The 22,154-nt window shown below is 43.9% G+C and overlaps 1 protein-coding gene and 1 long non-coding RNA gene across 18 annotated transcripts in view; one reads left to right on the forward strand and one right to left on the reverse strand.

Moving 5' to 3' along the window:
- The window catches only part of ZNF655 (zinc finger protein 655), a 51,310-nt gene extending 43,226 nt beyond the window's left edge, over positions 1-8,084 (reverse strand). For 6 of the 17 annotated variants that reach the window (XR_014255036.1, XM_082431288.1, XM_082431287.1 and 3 more), the window contains exon 1: positions 2,401-2,538. Coding sequence is in view for 11 of the 17 variants with exons in the window: in XM_082431294.1 (XP_082287420.1) it covers positions 574-700; positions 1,098-1,183; positions 2,401-2,536 (349 nt within the window). In the remaining 6 variants the exon portion in view is untranslated. The other 11 variants (XM_082431293.1, XM_082431290.1, XM_082431299.1 and 8 more) reach the window with 9 other exon arrangements.
- A 123-nt stretch (positions 8,085-8,207) lies between these two features.
- On the forward strand, positions 8,208-20,925 carry LOC309646032. The gene is made up of 3 exons (XR_014255174.1): positions 8,208-8,370; positions 10,835-15,089; positions 15,739-20,925. It is a non-coding gene; the product is annotated as an uncharacterized lncRNA (long non-coding RNA).
- The last annotated feature ends 1,229 nt before the right edge of the window (positions 20,926-22,154 follow it).

Here is a 22,154-nt window from a genome sequence, read left to right on the forward strand (position 1 = left end):
AGGATTACCTTCTGGGTGACTCACTGAAATGTACTCACAGTGAGTCATGCCTTGAAATCAAGTCTCTCAAATTCTGCCTACTTGCAGATGAATTTAGGGATCTTAAGAGGTGAGGGATTATTCAACAAAGACTTTAGCCTATCTTAAAAAAAAAAAAAAAAAAAGGCATTTCTTCTTCTGAGAAAAATGGGAAACTCTCAGATACAGGGGCACTGAATTACCAGGAAGGAAAGTGTCTGGCTGTGGGTTGGGAGGCCCTAGAGTCTCTCTCATAAAAAAGGAAAAGACAGGGAAAGTGAGAACTTGCAAAGCACCAGCAAGTTTCCCTTTTCTAACAGGGAACAGATGCCCCACAAAAGCAAGAAACATTAACTGAAGTTAAGGAGTAGAATGTCTCCTCTTGAAACCCCCAAAGGAAACCCACTCCCAGAGGAGACGACCTGAAAGGAGGAGGAATCGGAGGTTCCACGACCGGGGATTTGAGCCACGCTCAGAGACCTCACGCCTACTCAAAAACAAGGAAGTAAAGAAATCCTAAGCGGTAAACTGAATAATAAGAAAGGCAATCCTTACCCAGTGAGACCAGGTTCCCATAATTCTCTAACATCACTTCTCTGTAGAGAGCCCTCTGAACAGGGTCCAGGCATCCCCATTCCTCTCGAGTAAGGTGCACAGCCACATCCTCGAATGTCACAAACTCCTGAAATAACACAGCCTGGCTGCTCTGGGGAAGGAGGCCACCACAGCATCATGGCCAGAGAATGAAGGAGATGACACAGAGGGTCTGCAGGGTGCATTTATGTTGGAAAGGAGGGAGAACAGAGCAGAATCTAGGGAATAGGTTCCACAACCCTTTAACATCTAATAAGCGCCCATGACAGCACCAAGGATAAAGGAAGTGTTTGCTGGTGGTATTGGGGAGATGGAAAGGTGGTTTCTGTGAAGTCCAGGTCTCTGAAGATGATCAGCACCCAACCTGGGGTCTGCTATTAAAAAAAAAAAAAATTCAGGCAAGGTTTACGGATGGGATGAGGAAAGGACCGCACTCAATCAGCAGCAATAGTCCCTGAGGAAAAGCAGAGGGTTCCTCAGCTCACCTGGTACCTGGCTGTCAGGAGCGCAGCTGCCTGGTCTCCTGGGCTTCCCTCGTGGGGAAGAGCAGGCACCTGGGGGACAGGTGGAGCTGAGGGACGAGAAAGGAGCCAAGAGTGAGAGCAGCCCTTCCCCAGGGCTCCCTTACGAAAGAGAGAGTCAGTGGGACCCTTCCTCACATCAACATTACGGCAAAACCAACGAACGTTTATCGGGTATTGACCGTGTTCTGCACCTTCTCAGCACCTGCATGCCCTCCTTACACATGCTTGGACCCGTGATACAGGATTTTATTATGAAATCTCATATTGTACCTTATCCCCACGACATGACATACCTCTAACAGAAGGGTAAGCACTGTTACCCGTTTTGCAAACGGGCAAAGCAAAGCATAAAGATTTGCAGTGACTCATCCAGAGCCATAGTTATTTAGTAGACTTCTGACGCTCTCCCAGACACTGTTCTGTAAACTTCACTAAGCCTTTCTTTTGAGACTGGGCACTGTCTCTGCAACCAGTGTGTAAGGCCCTCAAGGATAAGGAATGGTCATCTGTTTCCTCATAATCCTTTCCACACTCTCACAACGCTCCACAGCACTCTACGCACCGTGGCACTCGGCTGGTGTTCCTGACACACAAGTTACTTCAGGCACTGCAGGCGGCCACCAGTAATCTCATGCCAACTTCATACACGACAAAGGCCGTACAAGACAGATCAACCTCTCTATATAATACATACAAATGTTATTCTGTGGTCAACATGTGATATGTATACATTGTTATTGTATGGTCAATGTGTGATATGTATACATGGGGCTCAACCAAGGAATTAGATGGTTGTTTTCTTGATCAAAATTAGATTAGTCAAGAACGCTGCAGTTGCAACAGAATGGCAGCTGGCAAAGCATAAAAGGTCAAGGAGGGAAGAAACTAAGTTAAGGGAACAGGGGGGAGGGACAGGCCCTAAATCTAAGAGGAAGTGAAAGCAAGGCAAGGGCGGTGAGGTGCGGCAAAAGCAGCATTTCTTAGAAATTATTCTGAATGTGGTAACTGGGATGAAGTGAAAGTTGCACGAAGGAAAAACAGCCAGGGCAGAGGGAGCGAAGCCCACTCGGCCTATTAAAGAAGGACAGGCTGACCTCAACAGAGGGACCCAGACCAGGACCGAACCGAGTCACGTCTGTGCCGCCCTTCAAGACCTCCCTCTGGGGACCACTCTCTCACTGAAATCCCTGGCCTCTCTCACGCCAGGCCCAGGAGCCCCTCTGCACGCCCACCCTCCTGGATGGAAGTGCTGTCTCCGCCTTACCCCCAGTGAGTCCCTGTTCCATGTCGGTGTCCTGCACGAACTGAGGCTCTGGGGACAGACCCTCAGAGTGGGTCTCCAAAGGCTGAAACTGGACCCTTGGAGATCCTGCTGCTTCCTGGGCCGATATTTCCTCCATCCCTGTTCTGGAGAACAATGACCATCACTGTGGGGGTGAGATTAGGAGAAATTATTGTAACAAGTTAAAAAACAGCCCGTCCTCTTACATCCTCAGGACTTAGCAAAGTATCTTGCACGCTGTAGACACAATGAAACTAGTTAATGATGATTAACCACCTAAAATAAACAGCAGGAAGAAAAATGGACATTATTCACTTTCAGATATTTAAGAACCAAGTCAAATGGTCCAAGTATGCTGGTTTATTTGAACTCCACTAATCCAGAATTTGTGGAATTTTTTTTAATCAAGGAAACACAATTTAATAGCCTAAAATTTTCTGTGTAAATTGAAAATACTTGACATTTACAAACTTCTTTCAAGGCTCAGGTACGCACCCACAGAAATATACTAGCTCCGATTACTCGTTATTTTTTTACAGCAGGCCCCGAAGAATTTTTTGGTAAACACTCTGTCAGCCCACTCTGAATTACTGAATGGCCTTGACCGATAACCAAATTCCACTCTGAGGGGGGGGTCAGACCCTTCGATAACTCAGACCAGGTGGGCAGGCCTTTCCCACAGTCCTGACAGTAAGCCAGGGAAGGGCTGCGACTCGAACACGTCTGACTGGTTGTCCTTCACACCCAAGGACGCGGCAGCGCTCCGTCCCCTTTCCACACCCTCAGAAAGGGCCCTCGCGCCCGGCCCTCAGAAGGCCTCGCCCGGCGCTGCCCTCCTCCCACTTCCCTGCTAGGTCAAGACACTGTCCCAAAAGGGCGAAGCGGGCCCCAGAAACCCAGCTCACAGCAGGGCACGGTCACCGGGTCCTGACGGCGGGGCCCTCCGTCCGCGGGGTGTCGGGGCGAACCCTGACTGAAGAGAAACGGGCCCTCGCACCCCGGCCCCGCGCGCTCCTGGGGACGAGAACCGCAGTCAGCCGGGGACGGGAGACTCCTCCTCCTCCCCGGGAGGCTAAACAAGAGGCCGACCCACCGCGACCCCAGAACGCCTTCCGGAGACTCACCAAGCGGAGGGGCGGGCCAGGCGGCCGTCCGGTCGCGGACACCCAGGCTCGCGGGGCCACCACAGCCTTTCGGGGATCGCTCTAGGCCGCTCGGAGGCCGGCGCTTCTCTGTGGTACTTCCGGAGGCGGAGTCCGATGGCTGGGGGCAGGGCGGGCCCCGGATGAGGGCCCCGGATAAGGGCCCCGGATGGGGGCCCCGGATGAGCGGGTGGCACTCGTTAAGGCTCGTTTGCGAGGCTTTTGCATCCACGTCCTTCTGCCGGTCTCACCCTCTCTGCTGACCCCCGCTGACCGCTCTGTAGCCAGTACATCGGTAGTGACCGCGATAGCCCCGGACTTGGGAAGGCGGCCCCGCTCTCCCTTCCCCGGCTCCAGCCAACCTTCGAGACTCCCCGCGGGGTGGTGGCTCTTCCGCGGGGGTGCGTGTCGGGGAGGAGGACGAAATGTCCAACCTAGTGGTCCGACCTCCATGAGTCAGCCATTCGGGAACTAGCACAGGGGTACAAAATACGCTGATTACAGCCAGGGTTGAAGGCGCTTCGGTTATATGAGAACCTCAGAAAATCATAGGATCGAAACGTAATACGGTTCTTGGGGGACGGTGGGGGCATTGAGCAAGTTGGAGTGGAAGAGAGACTGGAAAAGAGCTGTGTTCCTGGTGGAAAGACGGGACTCTGCAGAAGGAGGGATGGGTAAAGCACGGTGCACGTGGACAGGCGGGCCCAGGGCTAGCACAGAAGGCCCTAGGGCATTAGGACCTCCTGCATCCTTAGAGAATGTGATGTCCTGTGGTGGGACTAGGTCCGCCAGGGACTGGCAAGTCGACTAAAGGATCAAAACAGTGATCTGGAAGGGACTTTAGCTACTACTCCTTTGTTTAAACTCACAAATCAGATATTACCCTTTAATGATATTTGACATTTACAGTTAAATATAAGAAAAATCAAGTGTGACATTCTCCATGCTTTTTCAAACTACATGAGCCTCTGGGAGATTCTGATATGCCTTCCCTTTCTCTCCTTGAGTATCTCATGGATCTACAGCAACTTCCTACTGTGACACAATCTCTCTAGTCTATAGTATCTCTGTCACAAGGGAGTCAGCATCAGGGATAGGAAATGCACTGCTTAAAAAAAAAAAAAAAGCACTGCTTGGTCAATTGCTTGTTGGACAGCTCCAGTTAGAAAGTTTTTTGTGTGTTGAACAGAACTATACCTCCTGGTGATGTCCATTGTTCCTGTTGCAATCCCTGGGACAACGGATGACACATTACTTCCCGCTTGTCATTAACAACTTGTTATGAACCAGGTTCGTTTGCCCAATGGGCAGCAAGCCAAACACTGAGAGACTGAGGTTTGCAGCAGAGAGTTTATTAACACGGAAGCCAAGTGAGGAGATAGGAGAACAAATCTCAGATCCACCTCCCTGAAGGTGAGGGGCTTGAGATTTTTATTGGATAAAGAAGCACGTTGGTCTTAGGTGTGGGGTAAGGTGATAGGAGGTCGGGGAAAGGTGAGGTAATCAGTGTTCTGCAAAGGCATATCTGAGTTACAGGCTTCTTAATGGGATGCATGTTCAAAAATGCGGACACTTAGCATGATCTGAGCTTCGAGTTTTTGGCCCTCTGATGTCAAAAGTTCATTCGTCAGACACCTGCACAGGCCGAGTTTTAGGATCAGTGGTCCCAACCAGTCTTAGCCAGCCTGAACTGGAAAAGAGCTGACTCCAAGTTTCTGAAAAACAGCTTTAGTCTCTGTTACTATAGCCACTCATATGTCAGAGGTGTTATCTATAGGGGTAGTTGAGGAATCTCCTGGTATATTATCTAGGCTACATGAAGCTTGGAGGGTATGTAACTTGAAAAAAATAATTTAAGCGGGCTTGTTCAGTGAAGGCAGAGGTTTTTTTAAACAAGTTGTTCCTTTAGCTGCTGTTCTGTAAAACAAGCTCAAGAATTGGGCACCATTTCAAGCTCTTCTAATATTCTAGGATAGCTATAAGTTTGAGGTTCTTTCCTGAGTTGCCATTTCCCCAAAGGTTGTACCTCTCAGCAGAGTGTTGCATTTCTACAGCAGAGGTGAACAAACTATGACAGTGGTGCATTTGTGTCTAAGTTTTGCTTGACTCGGGCAGTTTTCTCCAGCGAGAGGTCCTCAGGAGGCACCCATTTAAGAGTCCATGTCCCACCAATAGGCACCAATCCCTAACAAAGGATGGTAAGAAACAGTAGCTACTGTTTTGCTCTTGAGCACAATTTTCTTTCAACCGTTATTCAGATGATGCAGGTGGAAACAACGAACTCACAAAATTTATGATTTTTAACTTAAACTATATCGCTTTAAAGAAAATGTAGGAGCCACTATTCCCAAGAGATTGAACACTTCACTACTCTTTCCCACATGCCCACCATTGCACTAGGCATGGATAGATACAAAAGAAGGGAACTATCACACCAGAATCGATACATGCTCTGAATATGGGTTTGTCTTCCCTGAGTGCTTTGCCTCCATCCACACCATCATCTGAGGGCTTATAGGATGCCTTATCCACTGGATATACCTTAAACCAAGGAACCCATTTCATAGTCAAGGAGGTGTGACAATGAGCTTGTAACCACAGAATTCACAGTGTTTACTCATCAGCCAGAAACAACTAGCACGATGGAACTGTGGAATGGCACGTTGAAGACTCAGCTAAATTGCTGATACAAGATACAGCACCTTGTGAAGCTGGGCAGCTGTCCTCAATGATACAGTATATGGATTGAACCAATAACATATATATGGTATTGTGTCTCCAATAGAAAGACTACATGGATACAGGAATCAAGGGGTCAAAACAGGAGTGGCCCCTATTGCCATCATAACCAGCAACCTATGTGTGGAATTTGTGCTTCCTGTCTCCCCAGTCTAGAGTCTGTTTGGTATGATCCTGATTCTCAAGAGGGGCATTTCTTCTAGGAGATACCTTGAGTGTTCCACTGAACTGGAAACTGAAAATGCCACCAGGCCACTTCAGTTCCTTGTGCCATTATATCAGCAGGCAAAGAATGGAGTTATTACAAAGGCTTCCTACAGTCCCTTCGACACACAATACATAAATACAAAAACATACCCAGCTGGCTGCACTCAACAACCTACCTTCCTGGATCCTTTAGGCGCTTTAAAGTACGAACAGGGGTGGGAGCATAGGGGAGAAGGCAGATTTAGACAAAGAAGAAAAACACAACGTACAACAATGTAATGGCTCTTAGAGATGACTTGCAACACTGGAAGGAAATAGGAGGAAGAATCTGGAGGCAGAAGTTCTGGGAATATGTCTTCAAGGAGGACCATAGGTCAGGGAGCCAGCCAGTGATAGAGGAGCGAAAACCTACTCAAGTGGATTACTGAAGAGTCACAGGGAAGTAGAAGGAGAAAACAATGGCAACCACAGCAAGGTCAAACCTCGCTGGGAATGGAACATTACTCAGGGCTTGGAAGATTATTCAGAACATCACCTAGTCATTGGTAGCCTCTGTAGTAGGTGGCTGTTCCTTTTGGGCTTTCCATGGTTGCCCTCAAATTCATCTTGGAACTTAAGAGCCATGTCACAATCATTCAAGGTCTCTGTTACTGTTTTATAAAAAGTGAAGTTATAGCAAATGCTGTAATTACTGTGATAACATTTTGATAGCAAAAATGCCTCAAATTCGAATTACTATAGTAATTCCATTATTATCACACTCAAAACTCCCTGGAAATATTAGCCAAGCTCAGAATCTTGTAACTATCTAGTATTGGAAAGAATATCTGTTGCCTATCGAACAAATATTTGAAAATACTGTCGACTGAAGAAAAAAAAAAAAGCACAACCTAAAGTTGAGAATTATGTTTTATTTGGCAGACAAAATTGAGGACTTAAACCGGGAAGACAGCCTCTCAGCTCTAAGGGGCTGCTCCGAAGAGGTAAGGGAGAAGCCAGGATATGTAGGAGTTTTGCAGCAAAAACCTCGTAGCCAGAACATCAAAAGATTACTCTTAATTGAAGAAAACCAGAAATTTCAAGTTAATGATTTTAGAGCTTTTCTATATATGGGAAGATGCAAGAGTCTGGGCTCACTGAAATCATTCCTTTGACATGCACCTCAGCTGTCTGGGGCCAGTACCCTGCTCTTCTCCATCCTGAATCCCGTCAGGGTACACAGTTGGGGGCGGCTGCAGTGACTGCTGGCTTGAAGGCCGCGGTTTACTGCTATGGCAGGAAACATTATTCCTCCCCAGGTCCGTTCAAGTGGCAATACGCAATCAGGGTCCCCGGAGAAGCAACCACTTTGGTTTCGTGAAACCATCCATCCTTGACTTCACTTTGCTCTACTGTCTACATTTTTGTTTCAGTTCCTCTGCCACAGACACACAATCACCTTATTGTTTGATAATAACTAGGATTATTACGATTACTGCCATCAATAAGAAAAAGTAGGAGAATTGTATAAGTATCTGAGCAGGAGGGTACCGAGGGAAACTTAACCCCCGTTTTCCCGGATGGGAAAAGCGGAGCCAAAACATCCCCAAAGCCCGACCCACGAATTGGGGAACAAGAACCAAAGACCTCCCGCTTTCCTAGAGAGGACCAACCCCCCCCCCCCCCAACACACACACACCCTCACCCCCCGACACACACCACCAGCGCAGCGCAGGCTCGGAAGGCGGATGTTGACGCACTTCCGGCTTTTGTGACACTCTGGGGTCTGGCGAGCGGAGGGCCTGGCTCCAAGTCCACTGCCCTTTGGTCCCCAGAGTCACCTCCCTTTTCTATCCCAGCACCCCAGGCTTCTCCGGGGTTCACGGTGAGACGGGGCTCCAGCCGGGGAGGACGGGCGGGGACGCAGGTGGATGTGTACGGCCGTGTTCCGCGATCCCCCTCGCCACGACCGTCCCCAGATGGGGTGGAGGGTCCGTGTCCCTGTCCTTCGTCCCAGCCTCGGCCGTAGGAAGCGCCGTCTCCCCGCAGATACAGCCTTGGATCCCTGGTTTCTGGACTGGGATGAGATACCTCTGGGACCGGGAGGAGGCAGCCTGCGTGCCCCACCTACGCCGCCTCGTCCTCGGTTTGCACCCCAAATGACCCTAGTCTAATTTCTGTGCTCCCCGATCGTCCCCCTTTGCTTTCCTTCTGGTGAAAGCTTGTCTCCTGGGTTCCTAGGGACCTCGAGGTGTAAAATGAGAAAGACCCTAGAGGCTACCAAGCTCCACGGTTTTGTTTTTGATTTTTTTAGTGGAGAAGTTAAAGACTCATAAGTGTTTGCAGATCATCTGCTCACCCCCAAATCCACCACCATTAATGGCAGTGATTAAAGAATGTTTGAAGCTTAGTGAATAAAGTGAGTTGAATGCAGTAGGAAAAGGTGGCATGCACTTCACCCTCTTCCTTGCAGTTTCCGAGCTTCCTGAAGGCTTTTTTACAGGAGTAATTTGAGACACCAGGTGAATTTTTCAGTTGTGGGAGCCAACGGTGCTTGACTCAGGGCTGAGTAGTGAGGGTCGTCTGCCGTGGTGCGGCGGCAAGAGCAAGAGCGCTGGGCCACTTGCCCACTGGGCACTGGCACCCTCTCTGCCACTGGTTAGCGGGATGCTCTTAGACAAAACACCAAGTCTCAAATTCATCCTAAGTAAACTAGACTGCATATCTCAGAGGGCCCTTCCAACTTGGACATTCATCGATAGAGGGAAATTAACTGAAAAATGCAGCTAGGCCAAACTTAATGCCCCATCTCCATTTTCTGAAGTGCCACCAGTATACACAAAGACACTGTCATTATTGAGAGAGGCTGTTAAGTGGCAGAGGACCAAAGAAAACACTTATACAGGCCTGTGCTACACAGATCATTTGCAATCAATAAATAAGTTGCGGAGAATATCTTGTAAGCAGATCAATGAAACCTTACTATTTGCTGGAGAAATAGGTTGGTTACATAGTGTAATGGGAGACATAGGTAACTTACCCATGGACACATTATTTACTCATGTATTTTAAACCTGTGCTGCTATAGTATTCCTCCCATTCTTACTCAGATGTTTCATAAGTAACCTGACAGTTGCAATAGAGTAGCATCTCTTAATTTCTAAATGACATGCCCTTCCAAGTATTGCAATACCAGGCCTATAATGAATTTGTTGAACTTTCTCCAAATGGGCAAAAAATGTTGACATTGCATTCATTCAAACAAATGTTTTTTAAAATATCTCCTGGTTGCAAGGAACTACGTCATGTGACTTAAGGGCCACAATGAAAGTAAAAGACAGTCTTTATTCTTGAGGAGTAGTCTAATTGAAATAAGGCATGAAAGCATTAAAAATTAAATTTCAGGGTAAAAACTATCAAAATATTGCATACCAAACTGGAGACAGCTAGTGAGCTTAAAGTCAAGAGATGACTGAGTGCTGGAATCATTCAAGAAATGCAAAATAAAACCCAGTCTTTCTACTGCTACTTGCCTAGAACATGAGCAGGAAAACACTCCAGAAGGGCCTGTCCATGTCCTGACCTCAGCCCTGTATCTTTGAGTTTCACTCCCTTGGAGTCACTTCATTTTGATTCATACTGCCAGTGGGAGGGAAGGCCTCTAGGAATGCGTTATTCCCTATACCCCACCTTTAAATCTTTGATGAGATGTCAAAAACCAAGATTCCTTTTCCTTGATCTTAAAATACCTGAGAAAGAATGAGATTTTCGACAATATATCACTAAAAATGAAGGGAAGTGAGCAAAGAAAATAAAATAGTTGGAAGATGAAAATAAGAACGGCAACACAAATGATGACAGAATATAAATGCTATAAGATGGCTATCAGGAAAGCTTAAGTGGGTTTCAGTGTTTTTAAAAAATAAATACAAGTTTTAATCGTTTTCCCCTGTGCCCCAATGGATGGTCTTGTACACCGTACTTTGGTGATCACTTTCTAAGAGTATCTAGATGGAAGTATAGCAGCATAGTTAGGACTCTGGACTTCAGACTTGGGTTTGAGTACTGGATCCACTACATTATGTTGTTAGACACATTTTTTAATCTTTCTCAGCTTTTAAAATAGGAATAATAATTGTGTACTTCATTAGGTTTCCATGAGACTTAAATGAGCTGTGTATGTAATGTACCGAATCTGCCTGGTACAGAGCTAACATGAATGGCAGTTACTCAGCATTTACTGTGTCACATCATTGGATCTAGTGACTTGTCTTCATGGATGAGGTGTAAGCAGCATAGCAACACCGTGTTACCTTTTAATACTGCTATTAAATTTTTCTACCCTGCAGGACAGCAAAAACTGATCTCATAAAACATCTAGGACAAAAAGGGAAGTCCTGCAGACAGACCCTGTTTGGATCAAGTGAGCCAGTTCTTTGAACCTGAACAATGACTGCTGAATCAAGGAATGCTACAGATTTGTCTCCCCGGGCTACCCAGGAGATGGAAGGCACAGTGATAGTGAAAGCGGAGGAGGAAGAGGAAGAAGATGAGGAAGACCGTTTTCAAACAGAAAAAAATAGCCTAGAGTCGTCACCCCGATTTCTTAGTCGTTCCACAACTATGAACGAGAGAGCCTTATTATCATCGTATTTAGTGGCGTATCGAGTGGCAAAAGAGAAAATGGCTCACACAGCTGCTGAAAAAATTATTCTCCCAGCATGTATGGATATGGTACGTACCATCTTTGATGATAAATCAGCTGATAAGTTAAGAACTATACCTCTTAGTGATAATACAATATCTCGTCGAATCTGTACTATTGCAAAACATTTAGAAGCAATGCTTATGACACGGCTACAGTCTGGTATAGATTTTGCAATCCAACTTGATGAGAGCACTGATATTGCAAGCTGTCCCACACTCTTGGTATATGTCAGGTATGTATGGCAAGATGATTTTATAGAAGATCTGTTGTGTTGTTTAAATTTAAATTCACATGTAACCGGAGTAGATTTATTCACTGAATTAGAAAAGTGCATTGTTGGTCAATATAAATTAAACTGGAAAAATTGTAAAGGAATTTCAAGTGATGGAGCAGCAAATATGACTGGGAAACATAGCAGAGTTATTGAAAAATTGTTAGAAGCCACCCATAACAACTCTCTTTGGAATCATTGTTTTATTCACCGAGAAGCTTTGGTATCCAAAGAAATTCCGCCGAGCCTAATGGATGTATTGAAACATGCAGTGAAAATTGTTAATTTTATTAAAGGAAGCTCATCAAATAGCCGACTTCTTGAAATATTGTGTTCAGAGATTGGAGTGAACCATACCCACTTATTGTTTCATACAGAAGTTCGTTGGTTGTCTCAAGGAAAAGTATTGAGCAGAGTATACGAACTCAGGAATGAGATTTACATTTTTCTCATTGAAAAGCAATCGCATTTAGCAAATATTTTTGAAGATGACATTTGGGTAACAAAATTGGCGTATTTAAGTGACATTTTTGGCATTTTAAATGAATTAAATTCGAAGCTACAAGGGAAAAACAATGATATATTTCAATATCTTGAACACGTTCGAGGATTCCAAAAGGCATTATTGTTGTGGCAGGTAAGACTTAAAAGTAATCGCCCCAGCTACTACATGTTCCCAACGCTGTTGCAACACATCGAAGAGAACGTTATTCATGAAGACTGCTTAAGAGAAATAAAATTAGAGATATTAGTACATCTCACGTCTTTGTCTCAAACCTTCAATCGTTACTTTCCAGAAGAGAAATTTGCATTGTTAAAGGAAGCTATTTGGATGAAAGATCCATTTGCTTATCAAACCCCAGAATCAATAATTGAGTTACACTTGGTGCCTGAAGAAGAGAATGAACTACTGCAGCTCAGTTCTTCATTCACACTGAGGAATTATTATAGGACATTAAGTTTATCAGCATTTTGGATTAAGATTAAAGATGAATTTCCACTGCTAAGTAGAAAGAGTATATTGCTATTATTACCATTCACATCTACCTACTTGTGTGAACTAGGATTTTCGATCTTGACACGATTAAAAACAAAGAAAAGAAATCGGCTCAACAGCGCACCTGACATGCGTGTTGCCTTGTCTTCATGTGTGCCTGACTGGAACGAACTCATGAACAGGCAAGCACACCCATCACATTAAGTACAATCTTTACGAAATTTTGTTTTTGTACGTTCTTAGGCACTTTTTGTATATTGTAGTTAAATATTAATAAAATTATGGTTGGGATTTACTAGGTTTCATTTTCTTATATAGTAAGTATTGTTTCGTGAAACTTGTTTGTTACATGAATATGTGTGTATGTGTATGCAGAGTAATGATGTAAAATACATTTCTATGAATTGCTGTCAATTTGGAAAAATAGTGCTGTTAACACTCTTAGTTTTATACTCCAATCTGTCGCCTTGTCCACTGCTGCTGCCTTGCTTCTTTCAGGCAGAGCCCCATTCAGGTTCAGTTTCTCACCATTTATGTGCCTATGTGCTCTTCCTTGTCGGTTTTGTTTTGTTTTGTTTGTTTGTTTTTTGCCACACCACGCGGCTTGGGGGATCTTAGTTCCCCGACCAGGGATCAAACCCAGGCCCCCTGCAGTGGAAGCACGGAGTCCTAACCATGGGACCACCAGGGAATTTCTGTCTGTTCTAATTCCAGGAAGTGAATCTTGAGGCTGATCATGGTCTAACACCATCCTCGTCGCTGGGTTTATTTATGCATGTGCAAGTGTTATAATTCTAGCTAAGGATATATGTAGGGCAGTCTATCAGGATATCTTTGTGAAGGTTTCCCTTGCTCTCAAGAAAGGACACAAGAGAAGATAATGATGATAGTGCCGTAGTTTTTGTATCTCCCCAAATCCCTCCTAAAAAACACACAGAGCACCATATGCTCCTGCAATCCCACTCCTGGGCATATATCTGGAGAAAACTCTAATTCAAAAATATACGTGTACCCCAATGTTCAAAGCAGCACTATTTACAATAGCCAAGACATGGAAGCAACCCAAGTGTCCATCGACAGATGAATGGATAAAGAAGGTGTGGTAGTTACATTCAATGGAATGATTACCCATAAAAAAGAATGAAATTATGCCACTTGCAGCAACATGGATGGACCTAGAGATTATCGTATTAAGTGGAATAAACCAAAGACAAGTATCATATGATACCACCTATATGTAGAATCTTAAAAAATGATATAAATGAACTTATTTACAAAACAGAAATATACTCACAGACACAAAAAACAAACTTACCAAAGGGGATGGTGGTGGGGGCAGGGGAGAGATAAATCAAAAGTTTCAGATTAACAGATACACACTACTATGTATAAAATAGGTAAACAACAAGGACCTACTGTATCGCACAGGCAACTATACTCAATATCTTGTAATATCCTACAATAATGGAAAAGAATCTGAAAAAGAATATGTGTCAATAGATAGATGTATGTATAACTGAAAAAAGAAAAACAAAGAGCAACTAGGATTGCAAAGCTGAAACCCATGGACATCTACAACAAAACCAGGTGGTGGAACCAGCAACAGTTACAAAACTAGCACGGTCTCAAGCAATTCTGTAAAAGGAAACAGAAGCAACAAGCATCTGACAGATTAAAGAACTGCAAATAGTCAACAGGTATTCCTGCAATATTTCAGTGAGCTATATTGAGAACAGCAGCTGAAACCAGGAGGAGTTTGTCCATTTCTTTTTTTTCTTTTTTTTTTTTTAAATTAATTTATTTTTGGCTGTGTTGGGTCTTCGTTTCTGTGCGAGGGCTTTCTCTAGTTGCGGCGAGCGGGGGCCACTCTTCATCGCGGTGCACGGGCCTCTCACTATCGTGGCCTCTCTTGTTGGGAGCACAGGCTCCAGACATGCAAGCTCAGTAGTTGTGGCTCACGGGCCTAGTTGCTCCGCGGCATGTGGGATCATCCCAGACCAGGGCTCGAACCCACGTCCCCTGCATTGGCAGGCAGATTCTCAACCACTGCGCCACCAGGGAAGCCCTGTCCATTTCAATAGAGAGGAAGTGTTGGGAATTGGTGGTAAAGTCTGGGAGCAGTGTAGACTCTGTGAAATAGAATCCAAATTGACCAAGATGGGGACAAGAGAGATCAAGACTTATCTCTGTGTCCTTGAGGCTTGCTTTGCCCAGAATCAAGATCTGTTTGGCTCCTGTTAGTGAAAATTGGCCTTTGGCCAAGTTCCATGTTTGTACAAGCACCATCCTGTGGACCATGGCAGTTTCTGTGGGGTCTTTTCTATCTAAAATCTTGCTTCTTCTTAGTCAAATACCTGCTTTCTTCATGTTTTCTCGCTGTAAATTAAGAAGTATGTATAGCTCACCAGCACAGTTTTTCACCAGGGACGATTTGGAATCACAATGGCCACTTTCAGGGAACTTGACGTGAACAAGGTTGTCCATTTGAGAAGTGCCTTAAACGAAAAGGGAAGAAACTCTCACGAGAGTTCTGGACTCACGCAAAAGTGGTGGTGAAGCAGCTGGCCCTGGCCTCGCGGTGCTGAAATTGAGGATTTTTAACACGAGAGATGGAATTGGAGTTAGAAGGTGAGTGATGGCAGAAGGTCCCACAGATGAGAGTCAGGAGACCGAGTCCAGTCGTGGGCCTGTCGCTCCCTAACTGAACTGACCCAGGTTTGCTGTGAGGCTATCCTTTTTATCTAAGGATGCTTTGCAAATGGTCTCTATACATTATATGGTGTAATGATTATTGTTATCATCACCAGACACTGACACTGTGTCTTGGGTGGGGGTGGGGGATGAGTCTACCGCGTGCGCAAACCCTTCTTACATTCTTACAGTTTCAGGTAATGACCAGGTCTGGAGTGTGACTATGGGAGCATGTATTGTAGGATGGAGGACAAGATACTGCAGGAGAAAATTCAGAGGACTGACAGACCAGGATGTTAGAGAACCATTCATGTCTATATAGAAATTACCAAGAATGCAGACAGAACTAGTTTTAAAGAGTGATGGGGATCCAGGAGCTAAAATCAAGGAGAAATAAAATGATACACGGGCCAGTAGACCATAACAATGGGGGAGAGGAAGTAAGAGTGTTAAAATCTGATGACGATGCAGACATCCTTCCCCCTGTACCACACTGGCTCCCAGTTCCTGTTAGGTTTCTTGTTACTTTTTGGGAAAATAGATTCTTGTAATTCCAAAGGCCATCTGCCATGTAATCTGTCTCCAGTTTTTCTAGGTTTTGAAGTCAGGAGCTTCGGCTTTCTCCCTCACAAGGACTTTATCAGGTTCACCGTGCAGGATCAGCACCCCAAAAATTGTTCTCACTAGGTAAGGTTTTTGGCTTGTCTAGACCATAGCCTGGGGGTTTCGGTCCTCCCTGGTTTGTCATGACCCTCTGGGTTTGAGAAGGTAAGCAGGGTTACCATTGTGGATTGAGGAAAGAATCAACTATAGCACATTTCTCTAACGTATTTCCCTCTGGGACACATGAGATCTCCTCCCAAACTAACAATCTCAGTACTGATGCCCCACTGCTCAAGATTCACTCCCTAATCAACTGAGGGTGATGGCAGATACAAGGCAGCAACAAGCGCCCCTCTGTTTCGATATGGAAACAAAACCAGAAGCTGAGGGGGACAAGCATGGGAGAGAGGTAGGAGGGAAGGAAGAAAACTCACATTTTTCAAGTGCCTACTATGTGTCTCACACTACATTAGATGCTTTCATTTTTTTGTTTTCACAGCAACACAGTAGGAAGCTATTATTTTTGTATTTTTACAGGTGAGGAAAATGCTCAGAAACTAAGTAACTGGCCCACTGTCACATTTACCAAATGGCAGAGATAGGATTCAGACCAAGGTCTAACTGATGCAAAAGGCTACGCTGTATGGGGAGAAAGCACCTGGAAATTACGGTATAACAAGGACCAGGGAATACATAGTGATACAAGTCAAAAATCACATTACAACAATCTTCTAGACCATCGATTATCTCCATTTTTCTCGTATACCATAGTTTAATTGATTAGTATATAACTTGTATGGCTTAGTGTATAACTGAAAAATCAATTGGGCTTATTACTGCTTTTAGTTTTATCATTAAAATAAAAAGAAAAAGCTGAAGATCTGACATATGCAACTATATTTATTCATAAGCCCAGTCATTTCCTAGCCACTCATCTCTGCATGGAAGAAAAATAATGCCTCTTGATAAATAAATAAATACAGTTACAGTCACATTTTATGTCTGTGCCCCCTCCGCCCCAAGGTATGTATCTCCCAGAGATGTACATTATGAGGATGTACAGAGAAATTGGCATAAATAAGTAAACACACACAAAAATTAGGAGGAAGATAAGAGGAAAGATATGGGTCTTTGAGGAAAGGGAAAAAAGGGTAGAAAAGTAGGTGGAGAGCAGTTAGAAAAGTGAGACTTTGGAGACCTCAGGTTGGTAGCAGAACAAAGAACACTGTGACCAGTTCACAATGCCAGATCTTCAAATAGATCTTTAACTTTATGATGATTCCCAATAGGTTTAAGAGAGGGCCCATGAGTCTCTCTCTCCTGAGGGAAAAAAGGTAATCAGGAGTCCCAGGCTGGGTTGCCAGAGCCTGATTTGTTCCATTGCTTCTGAGTACTCAATTTCAGCCAACAGGAGAACATCTCATCTTCAACCAATTTGAAGGATTCTGCACCCTTCCTGTTAAGCATGTAATATACCTTTTCCCCTAGGGTTTCTGCAGATATATATTTAGACTCTATGAAGCACTCAAAAAAATCAGAGGCATGATACTTGGTGTTCAAAACTTGCTTTCTAAGCTTGAGAGATCAAAACCACCCAAACAGGAAGGTTGAAGAGTACAGATTCTGAAGCCATTCTGCTTGGGATAGAATCCTGGCTCTAACACATGTTAGCCTGTACTTGAGCAAGATACTCTACCATGTGTGTGCCTCAGTTTTCTCCTCCATAAAATGGGAACAATAATAGGCCCTAACTAATAAGGTTGCCATAAGAATGAACTGAATTTATACATATATGTGTATATATATATATGTGTGTGTGTGTGTGTGTGTGTGTGTGTGTATGGCACCTAGGAGAGTGCCTGACATATAGTAAGTGCTACACACATGTCTGAGAGAGAGGAAAGAAAGAAAGAAAGAAGGAAAGAAAGAAAATAAAGAAGGGAGGGAGGGAGGGAGAAGGGAGGGAAGGAGGGAGGGAAGGAGGGAGGAAAGAAAGAAAAAGAAAGAGAAGAAGAAAGGATTACAAATGAGTAATTTCAATTAAATGAGACACTGTAGAGCAAAGTGAGGTGGAACTAACCAAATAAGGCTTCATAGAAGAGGTGAACACAAAACAGACTATAAAATGAACATTCAGAACCATCCATATGAACACAGCCTATGAAAAGACCTTACTCAGGGGTTGTTTGGACAGAGTCACCCAAGCATCCCTTCTGCTATCTTTGCCTTTGAACTCTGTAAATTCCTGTATTCAGAGGAACTTGTACTTTAACTTAGTCTAATGTAATTGCTCCAACCATCCTTTCCCTCCAGTTCCAAATCCTATTTCAAGACTAACACCTTTACTTCTTACGTTTTCCTTTAGATTCTAAAATGACAAAAAGAAAGAAAGAAAGGAATGAAAAGGCTTCAAGGCAGAAAATGGTGGAAAAAAAGTGAAACTTCCAGGACATGATTAGGAGAAATCAAACAATATGCCAATGATGATGGGCAAGGCTGTGAAAGTTTTGGCAATGTGCAGATGCTTACAGAGACACCTGGGAAAATAACCCAGAAACAAGATGTTTGTTGTTTTCATAAACCACACAGGGGAGAATGGGAAGAGCTTTGGCAGAATTCTGGTGCCATAAGAAGACACATGCCGGAGAGAAGCCCTACCAGTGTACGGAATGTGGGGAAAGCTCCAGCCAGAGCAGAGCTGGGAGTCCACGCCCAGGAAAGGCTCTGAGTGTGTGGTAAGTGCAGGAATAATTTTAGTTCTGGCTCATGCCTCACCATTCCCCACACGAGGGAGAGGCCACATCACTGCCTTGACTGTGAGAAAACCTTACATGCACCACCCAGAAGGTGCATCAGAGAATCCACACTAAACCACAAAAGGTTGTGAGAGTGGCAAAAGCTTCATGCAGAGCTCAGCACCCTCATCACCACCAGGTGGCCACACTGAGGCGAAATCCCGTCCTTGTGGGGAGTGTGGGAAAAGCTTCAGGTAAAGCTCATGCCTCACCATGCACCAGAGAAACCAACTGTAGGAGAGACCCTACAGTGCGGTGGGTGTGAGAAGGCTTCCAACCTCAGCATAACTTTTTGATGCACTGGAGAGAAACCCTGCAAATCATGGATGTATGGCACCAGCTTGATTTTACATTACAGAATCTACCTGGGAGAGAAAACTTACCAGTGTCGTGCATAGGAGAAGAGGTTTGATGGCAGCTCTTATCGTTTACGTGAGATACCAGAAAACTCACAGCTCAGGAATGGTTTGACAAGGAAAAGTTCTATAAGATTAGATTTCCTTGGTCATAAGCAACTACACTGGGCAAAGGAAAGAATCCACGACCCAAAGGTGACTTGTGAATAAAATACCACAGGAGCAAAGCTATCTATTGTTTCCCTTTACCCCAGGATAAAGGGCATGGTGTTGGATAGACAGGCCAGGAACCCTCACGTACAAGTGTGTCTTCTCACTTCCCATTCCCTACCTTTACATTTCAGCCAGTGGGTTGGGGAGGGGGGCGAAATACTGAGCAAGCATCAGAGGTGTTGAGACCAAAATCCATAACCCGATACCCCAAGAGAAAAACATCCAAATACAATTTTAGAGAGTTCACTATAAAATGCAAATGGAATTTAATCATATAAAAACTTCGAGTGCACTCACATTAAAAGAAACACACATTAAAACTATACTGAGTTTCTTCTTCTGGCCGTGATGCAGTTTCTAGGACTGGACTGCCTTATTGGACTCACTGTAAAAACTATCAAACTAGACAGAATATATGAAAAAATATTCTCAGAACTTGGACAACAGACAGGGCAGACCCGTGATCCCTGGGAAAAAGGAAACACATCAGGTGAGGCCTATATGGCCCTGACTTTCTAACTGGAGGCACTTTCCAGGCCCCAGTGCAGGGGAGGAGGAACCCAAACAGACCACAGCAGGCTCTCAGATGAGGAGACAGAGATTTGAGTTCAAGGAGGCAGAGGGAGCTGGGATTTGGGTAGCAGAAGCCTAGAAAGCCAGAAACTGCACAGAGAAAAAGCTCTAGAAATCTCCATAACGGGTCCTCCTGAGTTTGTTCCTGGCAGAATCAAGCCAGGCAAAGAACAAGCAGGAAGCTGTAAGCTGAGTAATTCCCAGAGCTCACACAGAGCTGGGAGATGTTCATGTCCTGGCCAGCTATAATGGAGTCCTCACTGAACACCTGAGGCAGCCAGTAGAGATCCTACAAGGACGATGCCTTAATCAAAGGACCGAACCAGGCCTGGAGTACTTCAAGATTAGCTCAAGCTTTCAAGCCAAGATCACACTCTTCCAGGCGGTGATACACCCATACAAAGCTTCAAAATAAGCCTTGAAAGAATCCAGGTGATATAAAAGTACTTTGAACTGTTGGCCAGGGGGAAATTTTTTATTATGGTAAAATACATGTAAAATGAAATTTACCTTTTTAAATAATTTTTAAGTGTACAGTTCAGTGGCATTAAGAGTGTTCACGTTGTTGTGCAACCACCAACACAGTCCATCTCCAGAACTTTCTTCATCTTCACAAACTGAATCTCTGCACCCATTAAACACCACCTCTCCATTTCCCCCTCCACTCAGTCCCTGGCAACCACCTTTCCACTTTCTGTCTCTATGAATTTGACTATTCTAGGTACCTCATATAAGTGGAATCATACAATATTTGTCCTTTTATGTCTGGCCTATTTCACTTAGCATAACATCCTCAAGGTTCATCATGTTATAGCATTTGTCAGAATGACCTTCCTATTTAGTGCTGAACAATATTCCATTGTATGTAGACTACCATTTGTTTATCTATTCATCTGTCCAGGTCACTTGTTTTCACCTTTTGGTTATTGTGAATAATGCTATGATGAACATGGGTGTACAAATATCTGTTTGAGTTGCTGCTTTCAATTCTTTGTGGAACTTACCCAGAAGTGGAATTTCTGGACTGTATGGTTCTAATGATTTTTAAAAGAAGACAACAAACTCTAACATGCAATGTAAACTTCATAATGTCTAGCATCCAATCAAAAATTAATAGATATGTAAAGAAGCAGGAAAATGTAATCCAAAACCAGGAAAATAATCAGTCAGTAGAAACAGATTCAGAAAGAACAGAAATTATGGGGTTTGGAGACAAGGACTTTAAAATAATTATTATGGGGTTTCCCTGGTGGCGCAGTGGTTGAGAGTCTGCCTGCCAACGCAGGGGACATGGGTTCGAGCCCTGGTCTGGGAAGATCCCACATGCCACGGAGCAACTAAGCCCGTGAGCCACAACTACTGAGCCTGCACGTCTGGAGCCTGTGCTCCGCAACAAGAGAGGCCGCGATAGTGAGAGGCCCTCGCACCGCGATGAAGAGTGGCCCCTGCTTGCCACAACTAGAGAAAGCCCTCGCACAGAAACGAAGACCCAACACAGCCATAAATTAATTAATTAATTAATTAAATTTAAAAAAAAAAAGAACTCTGCCTACCACACTGGGATTATAATCCAAGATTCTGACAAAAAACACAGCCTCATCAATCATGCTGAAGTCACTATCCCCTCAGGTTACATCAATAGTTTCCTAACTAACTCCTCTCCCTAAATCAACATTTGTAAAAAAAAAATAATAATAATTATTATTATTATTATTATGGATATGCTGCTCAAGGATTTAAAAGAAAGCATAAACATATGAACAGAAAAATACAACATAATAAAAAGAAACAAATGGAACTTGTAGAGATTTTAAAAAGCACCAATATCTGAAAGGATCAGCAAGCTTAAAGAGTAGCAATAGGAACTATTGCTTATAAGACTTACAATTATTGATCTCCTCTCCATAGTGGTCTTTATCTTGTAAACACTGGGAGACTGGAAAATTCCTCTCTTCCTTGTCCAATGTTCTAGTATAGCTCTTTAGCCTTCTGTTCCATGTAGCTTCAGATATCAGTAAATATTTTGATAGGGAAACTATCCCTGAGTTTGAGGCCCCCAGGTCTCCAATGTCGTCACTTTAGCACAGCATGATTGTCAAAAGCTCAACTGTGTGAGCATTTTTCTGTCTGAGTTCAGCAGCTTTTTGCCTGGACCAAGCCCTAAGTGCTTTGAGTAACATTTAAATGTGTACTATTTAAAATTTAACAGTGCCTAGCACATTCTAGGCACTCAATAAACATTAATCCAATTAATGAATTTCATTGTATTTCCTGATTTTTTAAATTCTCCTATGGAAGTTCAAACTGCTACAACACTGAGTCAATGAATGTCTGTATTCATCTAAAGATGTTTGTAAAACTGAAGGTTTTCACTCTAATACTTGAGGAACATTTACTATGTGCCAGGCATTGTTTTAAGCACTTCACACATATTAACTCATTTAATACTCATAACTCTATGA

This window comes from Balaenoptera physalus, assembly GCF_965194825.1.
Source record: "Balaenoptera physalus genome assembly, chromosome: 16".
In the NCBI taxonomy this organism is placed as follows: domain Eukaryota; kingdom Metazoa; phylum Chordata; class Mammalia; order Artiodactyla; family Balaenopteridae; genus Balaenoptera; species Balaenoptera physalus.